At 39.5% G+C, this 12,183-nt stretch overlaps 1 protein-coding gene across 4 annotated transcripts in view; it reads left to right on the top strand.

The window, feature by feature from the left end:
• Window positions 1-12,183, top strand: part of MAPRE2 (microtubule associated protein RP/EB family member 2) — a 171,062-nt gene that overhangs the window by 128,928 nt on the left and 29,951 nt on the right. For all 4 annotated transcript variants that reach the window (XM_073331254.2, XM_073331255.2, XM_073331253.2 and 1 more), the window contains 2 exons: window positions 78-223; window positions 4,159-4,372. In XM_073331254.2, coding sequence (XP_073187355.1) covers window positions 78-223; window positions 4,159-4,372 — 360 coding nt within the window. The remainder of the gene's footprint in view (window positions 1-77; window positions 224-4,158; window positions 4,373-12,183) is intronic.

Raw genomic sequence — 12,183 nt, 5'->3', positions numbered from 1 at the left:
TTCTTTTCTGACTATAAATGACACTTAGTTATAGCTGGGTGCATCAAGATTAATGTCAATGCATTTTCTTGTTATAGGAGCAGCTTACTGCCAGTTCATGGACATGTTGTTCCCAGGGTGCATTAGCTTGAAGAAAGTAAAATTTCAGGCAAAGCTGGAGCACGAGTACATTCACAATTTCAAACTTCTGCAAGCATCATTTAAAAGAATGAATGTGGATAAGGTAAGTTTTTAATATTTAAATAATTGTAATGTTTTACAAAACAATTTTCTATACTGGGTGATGTACAATGGACATGGGGAACCAAAATGAAAAATAACCAGACCTAGTTTTTCAAACTCTAAAACCTGAATTGGAGATCCCAGTTCTGTATTTAGATGCTCTCACTGGCATTTTGACGTCTAAAATGGGTATTTGGGTACAAAGGCAGAAAATGTGTAAACCGGGACCCTTAGTACTCAAGGTGAAAAACTGGGCCCATAATAGTTAGCTGTCAATAATTTTAAAATTACCACTCATTAGGTCCCCGAGTTCACGAGAGGGCCTCGTAATAAAATGCTGTCCATTGGAAGATCCTTAAAATGAATAAATACTGTGATCCTCAGAAGGTGAGGGGAAAACTTAAGGTCATGTGTGGTGACACCCAGAATTCCCAATAGAGGTAAACAACAAGCATTCTGTATCTATTGTTGTACTGAATACTACTTACTCAAGGTAGGATATGAAGAGTTGTACATTTTTAACTATTGGAACAACTTCCAAATGATGGAGAATCCACCATGTTGTTTGGTAAGTCATTAAACCAAGATTAGATATCTTTCTTCAAACAAACAAACAAACAAACTACCTCAACCTCAAGTTATGGGCTTGATGCTTCCGTGGCCGAATTGTGAAGGAGTTCCGGAAGCAGATGATCCTAGTAGTTCTTCTGGCCTTAAAACATATGAAACTATGCAATCTATCCAGAATTTCCTTTGAACATTACCTATGAACAAATCAAACCGTGCCCTGCCTGGCTTAAATGTAGAAAACCTATAAAATATGTAATCAGCATTTTGTCCAAGCAGGTCAACTTTCCTAGCAAAATACACATTGACAAATTAAACTTTTTTTCAATGTTTGTTCTTTGTGTTGTTTAGTCTCTCACCTGTTGTGCATTATTTGTTCTGCAAAGCTAAATATGTCTTTACTTTTCCTTTCTTTGACTTTAATCAGTCATGTTGACCCATCCTCTGTGTTCCCCAGGCTACTTCCCCTTGATACAGTCAGGTGTATATTCTGTGTGCAGATAGGATCCTATCACACGTTTTACTCAGACTAAATTTGAAGTGGTATAAAATTAACTGTTTCTCAACATGAATTTGCCCAGTTTATGTAAGCAGTAGCAACATGAGAAACTAAACTGAATAAAAGTGAATAAGTTTAAAATGCGGTCATGTTTCAGTTCTGCATGTACAAAATATCTATATTTGTAAAGGTTTATCCAAAAAAAGGTTTTATGCCTGCTTTTAACCTTTTTATTCTGAATCTTAAACTGTTTTTAAAAGCACTATATTTTGAATGAATGTTATAGGACTTTTTAATACTAATTCATTATTGCCATAATGCTACAGGTGCTTCTGTTTAAAATGGGTTCTTTCAGCAAAGCATTGAAAAGCCTAATAAAGTTGATTGTCATTTCTTTTTTTAATAGGGAATAACCTCATTGTTTGCCAGTGTGTCATTAAAAATATAAACATAACAGACTGAGGGAATATTGTACAAAATGTGACATGATCTGTGAAGTACAGGCTAGCTTTTAGTTTTTTAAAACACTGTCGCCGGTTTAGCCTTGTAATTTCCATTCCCCCTGAGACTCTGGGCACCCCTTTTCCAGTTGAAGATTGGATTCTCTTCTGATCCACTCAACTTTCAGCAATGTGGACTGTTGCTAAGCAAGCCATGGTGGCACTTCCAGCATTCCTACAGTAGTCCTTATCTGCCCACTGAAACTGGGAATGGGAATTGAATCCTGATCTTCCAGAGAGCAGGGCAGAACCCTATCTTATGCTGCAGTATTAGGATTTAATCAGTTTCATTAGATTCTTCATGTTGCTGAAGAATTCACAAGATATTGATACAGAAGAAACTTTCTCACAGTCTCCATTATAGCTCATTAAAACTTCATGGGCAATTTCCCAAACTCTTGCATGTAAACAAACCATTCTATATACTGCATGTATGGAAGGGTGGGGGTTGGAATGGTCAGGTTAGTACCTCAGTATTAGAATGAGTGTGTATTTCAAAAATATAGGTGAGTTTGAACTCCATTGTGTCTTTTTTAAATCCACTGCTTCACTACAGAGGCGGTGAGGAGAGTGCCAAGGCATAGCAGTATTGGTTGGTGACACTCTTCTTGCACAGGACGCAGGTGGGCAGAATGCTTCTGAGGATTTTGTGGGAGTGCACCAAGGAGCAGCTCCTTTCACTTTTGGAGACATACAGTATCGTGGGCACCCCACTTTAAGAAAGATGTGGACAAATTGGAGAGAGTCCAGAGGGGAGCACCAAAAAAAAAAGTTCATGACTGATGAGGAAAGGTTGAAAGAATTGGGCATGTTTAGTTTAGAGAAGAGAGGCTGAAGGAGGATGACATAAGTCTTCAAATGTGAAAAAGGTTGTTATAAAGAGAATGGTGATCAATTGTATTCATGGCCACTGGGTGTAGAACAAGAAGTAATTGAAAAAATGTCCAGCAAGGGAAATTTAGATTTGTTATTAGGGAGAACTTTTTAACTGTAAGTATAGTTAAGAACTGGAATAGGTTATCAAGGGAGGCTGTGGAATCCTCATCATTGGAGATTTTTAAGAACAGGTTAGAGAAACACCTGTCAAGGATGGTTTAGGTATACTTAATCCTGCCTCAGGACAGGGGGAGCAATTAGATGATACCTTGAGGTCTCTTCCAGCCCTAAACTTCTATGATTCCGTGAGCCTTTTGCAGACACACCCAGCACTAACGGTGCTTACATAGGTTTGTCTAATGAGAACACTTGAGATTCTGTTTCCCCACCGTGAATACACAGGGCAGTGTGAAAGAGGATTTCCTGTGTTCTGAGAGTTCCTTGCACACCTACTCAGGGCAAGCCAGAATCTGACGCTTCGCTTTTTGAAGAAATTGTTCAGTTTTAGGACATACATCTGATTGCATGAAAATTTGTTAGTTAAAATCTTGGACAGACTCCCAGTTACTTGTTGTTAAAGATGGCAGTAGTTTCAGACTGGCTACATGCAGCCCAGTTGTCACTCAAACCTAAAAGGAGCATAGCTGAGGAAGAACAGTAATTAGGTCTGCACAGGCCTAATTTTAAAGTCCATCCCAAACTTGAGTAGCTCATGGCTGTCCAAATCCAACCAGAGAGTCAAGTTGTTTTCAGACCTGACCCAACCCAAATCTGACACTCCTCCCCCCACCCTTCCCAATCTGCTGCCATTTCATCCTTGAGGTTTGGCCTGGTGGGGGTTCCCCACACCCTGTGCCCACAATCCATCTCCATCTACCTCCTGCTTGTGGGGTCGTCACAGTAGTGTCTGCATGTGCCGGTGCAGCCGGGTGCCCCCATCTCACTGCGCTGTGTGTGCTACAGCATAATAGATGTTACAGTTCCTCAGCACGCTCGCTCCATGGTGCACACAGCACAGCACGACCATGGCCAGCAGGAGCAGGGCACTCAGCAGGCTCCGCCACCTTGCCTCACCGACCTCATGGGCAGGAGGAGATGATGAGAGACTACCCGAGTCAAGCCCAAATGTGTTGGGTTGTTTTCAGACCCGAGCTGAACCCAACACTTGTATATGGGGTCCCATGGGGTTTGGGTCAGGTTGCAAGACTCTCTACTATGGTATCATAATACTGGTACTTCTACCTTTTAGAAGAACATGCACTATTGAGAGGTTAACTTAACGTTGTTCATGGAAAGGTACTGCTAGAAAATGAGTATTTAAAAGGGCTTTATATATAGCTACACACAAAGCTGAGAAGACCGTAACCATATAACTCTAAATCCAGAGTGATGCAGGAGACACCACACTGGTAGTTAAATTGTTAGATAATTTGAGAAATATGTATGTACTGGCAATGCAGTGTTACTGGAACCGTTTACCATTGTATTTTACAGGTGATTCCAGTGGAGAAATTGGTGAGAGGGCGCTTCCAAGACAACTTAGATTTTATCCAATGGTTTAAGAAGTTCTTTGATGCCAACTATGATGGTAAAGAGTATGATCCTGTCGTGGCTCGACAAGGCCAAGATGCTCTTCCCCCACCAGATCCCGGTGAACAGATTTTTAACTTACCAAAAAAGTCCCATCATGCAAACTCCCCCACTGCAGGTATTGTAAATCTTGGAGATTTCCATTCCCATTTTACAAATAATGGTATAGTAATGTCTTAATCTGCTGTCAATAGCTTATATAAATATGGGGTCAAATTAGAAATGGTGTTTCAACAGCCACCACGCTCTTTGTGTTTGCATTTTGCACTATCTGGGGCTCACCATCCTAGATTACATAAATGGACTTTTTGTGGGCAGTCATTTTGTTGGTCTGTTTTGACTTGCCACATCATTACTGAAGATTTCGCGGTCTGGGAGATAAATCCCATGACTCCAGTGTACCTAATTTTGGAGACAAAGCCAATTGACTGTTTTGCTTCTGAGCCTAGGTGAAATAAACTACTCAAGAATGTAACAAATAGTACCCCCCCATCTTCACAGGAAATTGCAGGCGTAGTCTGGTTTTCTGGTGACTGGAACACTTCCAGATCCTAAGTGCTCGCCCAAAAGCAGAAAATAGATTAATTTGTATTTTTAAATGTGCTGATCATTCAGACACAGTAATCTTCTAAGTGGGCCCCGTACAGTAATGTCCTATGTCTTCAAAGGCATCATTGATTTTTTTATTATTATTATTACTTGGCATGTATCGGAAATGGGAAAAAGCATCAAAGATCCATTTCACAGTTGTTCCTACACTATCCATAGAGAGTGTGGGTCACAAAACAGATACTTTTTTATCACTTTGACTAAACCAGGGAACAAGAGAGCAGCAGAAACATCTTAAAAATAACCCTAAACATGTAGTGCAATCTCGTTGCTTTAATCTGTTTTTCATAGTTTTGGGGTGAGAGTAAGTCCTTTCCCAACCTGCTCTCAAAATCCACACACTGTTTAGAGTCAAATACTCACCCTTTCCTGGAGTTTACCTTCAACATTTACATTAACAATAACATAAAGTTCAACTCAAAACTCCACCCCAAGCATGGCTGCTTCTACAGTTCCTTCCTCAGTCCACACCTTAGATCCAAGAGCTGGAACGTGCTGCTCCCTACTCTCCCTTATATCCGTGTGGGGTTGAACCACCTACCTCCATGAATTAGCAACACTCACTTAACCCACTTTCCCAGCAAGGTCAACATCTGCTAGCGCAGTGGGGTGTTTCAGGCAAGCACTGCCAGCTTCTTATGCTGGGTTTGTAACACATCTGCATTTTGGTTTTGTACCTCCTATATTTTTAACCTTTCGTTCTGAATTTCCGAGGAGCTAGTGCCTTTTGTGTACTTAGGGATGGCCATAGGTGTGTTGTCACATAGGGTGGGACATGGTTTTGATGCCCCTGAATGGCTAAACAAAAAAAAACCCCACCCTTATTAGGTGCGCACACACCCCACATCATTCCCGGTGATGGTTTGGCACCCAGGACAAGAAACCTGATAGCCAACCCTATGTGTACTTCCCTGAGTGGTAGTTCCCTACCACCCTTCGAAAAAGGAAAATTGCTAAGTTCTATTGCTAATTCAAAGTGAATGGTTTTAAAAATACTTCTCATTAATAAGTGTAAGCTTAATGTGGATGGCAAAACAGACCATCTGCAGAGGGAATTCGTGAGTGTTGCTAATACCTGGAAGATTCTGAGGGAATGGAATAGCTTTCGGTATTTGAACTGGGCAAGAGAGGTGTGGGTGGTAATGCCATATCCTCAGTCTTCAGGCTGCTGCTACTTTGAAGAAGAAAATGAAAAGTGACACTGGAGGAAAAACTGAGACACATAAGACATTTCTCCAGTTCAAGCGTTGTGTGGGACAAATAAGAGGTCTTCTGACAATTTCTGCACACTCGGGAAGTACATGGATTTCCTTTCCATTGATTTAAATATAGTCCAGAATTACAGTGTTTATCTGCAAAGCTCTTTTGATATTTTTTTCTACCAGATGCTAAATGGAGAATTTTTGTGTATTTAAAACATTTGTTGTCCATTATATCTAGAACAAGATTCTATGTTTAGTCAAAAGTGTTGGTAGCTCATTGGAGAGTAGGTTTAACCCATTGAGTAACGTGTATTTTAGTTTCACCAATATGTCATGTGTTAAGTCATGTAAATTGCACTGTCTAAAGGAATAAGGTCTCTTATTGGATGAGAATACTTACACTTCCCAATATAGTCCCAAAAGGAATATATCCTATGTGTATTTATTAGGGCTGTCAAGTGGTTAAAAAAATTAATCACAATTAATCGTGCAGTTAAAAAAAAATCACGATTAATTGTGCGATTAATCGAACTGTTAATAATAGAATACCGTTTATTTCAATATTTTTGGATGTTTTCTACATTTTTAAATATATTGATTTCAATTGTAACACAGAATACAAAGTTTACAATGCTCATTTTATATTTATTTTTGATTACAAATATTTGCACTGTAAAAAAACAAATGAAACCTAGCATAGGCAGTGCATAATGGAGACTGTGGGAGGCTAAGTCTCCCCAAACCTCGCACCGTTGTGGTGGGGAGTGGAGACAGTGGAAATTTGGGGCACCCTGAAAAATTTCCCTCTATCACAGCCCCAGGGCTGGAGGAGCTCTCACTCCGGAGCTGCAGTGGGGGCACAGGCCTTTTCTGATCTTGGGGTGGTGGGGGAGGGAGTTGGTGGGGGGCCTGGCCTCACAGGGAAAGAGGCAGAGTGGGGATGGAATGGGGGCAGGCCCATGGATGAATGGAATGGGATGGGGCAGCAGTGGAAGGGGGGAGGGGCTCTGGGCTCTGCTCTTCAGCCAGGGAAGAGAGCTCTGCCGTAGTCCCAGCAGAGCTCTCAGCCCTCCCTCCCCTGGCTCCCCCCCCACACCCAACTCCTTTGGCGAGGGCCACTGGGGCGGGGGGCTGAGAGCAGTGAGTGGAGGCAGGCCCTTGGTCGGAAGAGGTGGGCAGGGGGCTAGCCTCCCCAAGGGGAAGCGTCACCCACCACCCATAAAACCTAGGATGAGAAACTTAAAATTGCAGATACTAGGGCCTGGCAAAGAAACTACAAGAGCTCCTAGGCCCCTTTCTGATGCTCTCCTGAAGTAGGTAGGCAGCGGAGTGATCACTTGGATTATGTCAGTGCAGGGACTGCCCTGAGGATGTAGTTGTGTGAATGGATATTAATTGCATGTGCCTATAAAGATAGCTGCATTCTGTCCACTGCAATCAAATCATTTTGTGGGATTTTCAGATGCAGTCAGCATTGGTCTAACTTTTGTTCCTGTTGAAGTCAGTGGTAAAACTCCCATTTACTTACGTGGGGGCATAGTTAGGTCAATGCTGCATGCTTTTGAAAACTTTACCTTTAATGCTCTTTGCATGCATGGTGCATTGTATTAAGTCGCTTTTAAAAGCAATGAGAAATAAAGCAGATGCCTTTTTGACTATTAACATTAGTTTGCTCGCAAAATGCTAAATTATATGATGAGTATTCTCCCACTCTTCTACAGGACTAAAACTGCTCCAAATGTGTGTGAAAACTTCATTGGTCAGATTTTCAAAAATGCTCTCAAATTGTTCTGTAATATCTGCACTTGTATGATTATCTGCTTGCAAATGAAGATAACCATTGTACATGCAAAAACATTGATTTTTATACTATCTCAAATTTTTGGCATTTCACAAAAATGCTAATTAGACTCTGAGGTATGAGTGTGCAGGTAAGCACATACAAAAACTTCTGTGGATACAGTTTAGAAGGTCCCTTCTGAAAGTTTGGATGATGCTGGTTCAGGGTGGGTCCTGAGGATGCAGGTCTGTGTGTGAATACTGACATATAGTGCTTAGTGTGTCAAGAACAGGATAGATGTGGGGATATTAAAACTTATTTTTAAAAATTTTTAAAAGTATATGTTTCCTTTTAATTCTGGTTAATATCCTTCATAAATTAGTCAAATAATTCCAAGAAGCCTGAGTAATATATTTAGTAGGGCTGTCAATTCATCGCAGTTAACTCACGCAATTAACTAAAAACAATTAATCACGATTTAAAAAAATTAATCATGATTAATTGCAGTTTTAATCGCACTGTTAAACAGTAAAATACCAATTGAAATTTATTAAATATTTTGGATCTTTTTCTACATTTTCATATAGTATTCTGTATTGTAATTGAAATCAAAGTGTATATTGTTTATTACAAATATTTGCACTGTAAAAATGATAAAAGAAATAGTATTTTTCAATTCACCTCATACAAGTACAGTAGTGCAATCTTTGTTGTGAAAGTGCAACTTACAAATGTAGATTTTGTTGTTGTTGTTACATAACTTCACTCAAAAACAAAACTATGTAAAACTTCAGAGCTTACAAGTCCACTCAAACCTACTTCTTGTTCAGCCAATCAGTAAGACGAACAAGTTTGTCTACATTTATGGGAGGTAATGTTGCCTACTTCTTATTATTTATAATGTCACCAGAAAGTGAGAACAGACATTCGCATGGCACTTTTGTAGCCGGCATTGCAAGGTATTTACATGCCAGATATGCTAAACATTCGTATACCCCTTCATGCTTCAGCCCCCATTCCAGAGGACATGCTTCCATACTGATGACGTTTGTTAAAAAAAAATGTGTTAATTAATTTGTGACTGAACTCTTTGGGGGGAGAATTATATGTCCCATGTTCTATATTACCTGCATTCTGCCACATATTTCATGTTATAGCAGTCTCGAATGATGACTCAGCACATGTTGTTCATTTTAAGGACACTTTCGCTGCAGATTTGACAAAACGCAAAGAAGGTACCAATATGAGATTTCTAAAGATAGCTACAGCATTCGAGCGAAGGTTGAAGAATCTGAGGTCCCTTCCAAAATCAGAGAGGGATGAGGTGTGGAGCATGCTGTCAGAAGTCTTAAAAGAACAACGCTCCGATACAGAAACTACCGAACCACCAAAAAAGAAAATCAATCTTCTTCTGGTGGCATCTGACTCAGATAATGAAAATGAACATGCATCGGTCCGCACTGCTTTGGATTGTTATCGAACAGAACCCATCATCAGCATGGCTGGATGTCCCCTGGAGTGGTGGTTGAAGTATGAAGGGACATATGAATCTTTAGCGCATCTGGCACGTAAATATCTTGCGACGCTGCCTACAACAGTGCCATGAGAATGCCTGTTCTCACTTTCAGGTGACGTAACCGAGAAGTGGGCAGCGTTATCTCCTGCAAATGTAAACAAACTTTTTGTCTGAGCGATTGACTGAACAAGAAGTCAGACTGAGTGGACTTGCAGGCTCTAAAATTTTACATTGTTTTATTTTTGAACGCAGTTTTTTGGTACATAATTCTGCTTTTGTAAGTTCAACTTTCATGATAGAGATTGCACTACAGTACTTCTATTAGATGAATTGAAAAATACTATTTCTTTTGTTTTTATACAGTGCAAATACTTGTAATCAAAAATAAATATAAAGTGAGCACTGTAATTGCTTGACAGCCCTAATATTTAGCCACCAATAAATCTATATAGATAGATTGAAATATTATCTTTATCTACCTAGTTGGCAGAGACACTAATATTGATTTGCTCCACAAAATAACATTTTTTGTTTAATCAAACACTTATCATGTAAATCTTTTAATTATTATTCCTAACTGGTTAATATTTTTCCTAACATTTTGTTCTGTTTTTTCAGAAGTACAAAAAGATTTAGCTGTGAATCTCCCACTAACAAAATTAAACTGCTAAATCCCTAAAGGCTGCTTTGAAAATTTACCCCTAAAAGGTAGTTGTAACAAGCTAAAATTTTTTCAGTGTGCCTTAATCTGTTGCCAAACTCTCAGAGCCAGATGGAGTTTGGCATCTGTTTACCATTTCTGTAAATAGATGTTTATCATATCTGTGCAAATGCTACGTTTGGTCCCCAACTAGCATTTAGCAACCTACGTTTGGTTTGGTTTGTTTGTAAAAAAATTAAGAGCAAGGAGAAATATAAAAAGAAATATTAACTTTGTTTCAAAAATGAGTGCTCCAAGGTGGTTTCTCTGACATCTTCGAAGAGCAGTCACTCTTAAAAGTCAGGGCAGGTCAAGGATAATGCAGCTTGGAAATTGCAGCATAAATAGTTCCCTGGGACTAATCTTCTGTGCCACCCTCATGTTGCCTTCATTCCTTGGGGAGGCAGAGCCAATTTGTCAAGAGCTGATATATAGTATGAACTATGGATGGAATTTGATAATTGTACCTTTCAGACTACCTGAAGTGGCAGTACTCTGGAATAAGGAGCCCCACTTCACCGCATACTATTCCCACTGTACAAGGGGAATACACATGCGTGTTTTCATAAGGATTGGTACCAACAGTATATATTCCATTACAGGCTTCCCGCCAGCACCACAGGTTCCTCACATATAGTGCCATCTGCCAGCTCAATATTGCTCAGGTCCTTTAACCTCTTATAACCTATTTTTTCCCTTATGCTGTAGTAAACAGTCAACAGATGTAGGCTCCAAGTTGTTGTGAGGGATTAAATACAACTTTTTGTTTTGTTTTGTGCCAATTTTAATTCTGCCTGTAGAAAATAGTCTGATCGGGTTGTTGGGATTTCAGCTCAGCAAGCTTATGTAAGCATTCCCAAGTGTAAATCACACCTCAATAGGCCACCCATATTTTCAGGGTGGGGAGCATCAAAAATTTGTGGACAAAAGACAACTTATTAAGTAAACAATTTTATTAGGTTAAAATTCCAGAAGATTCTTCAGTCTGAAGGATGTTTTGCCTTTTGCTTTGAAGTATCCTGTGAGAATTGGATGGCTAAAGCAGTGCCTGGAAAATACTGGAGAGTCACATGATGGCTAAAAATAAGCACATCTATGACAGGGAAAATAACCAGGGCAGAATTAACTGTTTGTCCATGAATGTTTACAGAGAATGAAACAGCCATCTGAGGCCTCTTGTGCAAGGAGAACTGGTGTTCTTTATAATGCATTATGGAAAGAGAAATATGTGAGATATGTTTGCATAGGTTATGGCATCAGACAATGCTAGGTGTGCTGTAAATTAATTTTTTGATAAAAATATTTTTTCTTTTTTTATTCTTAGTGTACTAAAACTTAAATTTAGCTGTTAGTGACATGTTGACAAGCATGGAGACTTGAAATAGCAGGAATTACTCAAAGAATTAATTTCTGCCATCTTTTCTCTCTCCTCTTTCCTTCCCCATCAAACCCTGTTGCCACCGTTCCTGTAGGTCAGACACAACTATACAATCACATCTGTTTTCATTTCAATATATAGTTCTTTGACCCTTTCTCATGTTGTATTGTTGCAGAAGATGTAGAATGCTATGGAGGCATAGTCTGTACAGGAGATGCTGAGAGGGCATATTCAGAAGTTTTTGTTTGTTTTTACTTTAAAAACTTGGTGTTTGGAGTTCAGGAAAGGAGTTGGAATACCATTGGATGAAATGTTCCTTTCACAAAATCGATACAGTACTGACAGTGCAGGCTTTCCTGTTCCACCTTGATACATAGGAACCAGCTGTAAGAATGAGAAGGTAGTTTAGTTTCCATTTGTAATAAAAGAGGGCCAGCAAGGTTGCTCCAAGGTGACATGGACTACTGTTCTAGAAACTGGACTGAAAACCTAGAAAAATATGGCACTATCAAGATGCTATAAATTATAAACTGTACCTTTAACATTGGTCTTTCTCGCGTCTCTTACTCTTTTCTAATCTCCAGTATGTCAGTGTAGTTCTAATTGAGAAAATTTGTTAATCAACTGTCTTTCCCTCCGGGCAGTTTTTTTTTCAGACCTCCCTTTAGTGATGCACATTGCTATATTCTGGATATATAAACAAAAAAAAAATCCCACAGATATCGTTTACAAGACATAATGGCC

Source organism: Lepidochelys kempii, chromosome 2, assembly GCF_965140285.1.
Source record: "Lepidochelys kempii isolate rLepKem1 chromosome 2, rLepKem1.hap1, whole genome shotgun sequence".
In the NCBI taxonomy this organism is placed as follows: domain Eukaryota; kingdom Metazoa; phylum Chordata; order Testudines; family Cheloniidae; genus Lepidochelys; species Lepidochelys kempii.
Note: the sequence above shows the minus strand (reverse complement) of the source record. Positions and strands in the feature narration are given on the sequence as shown.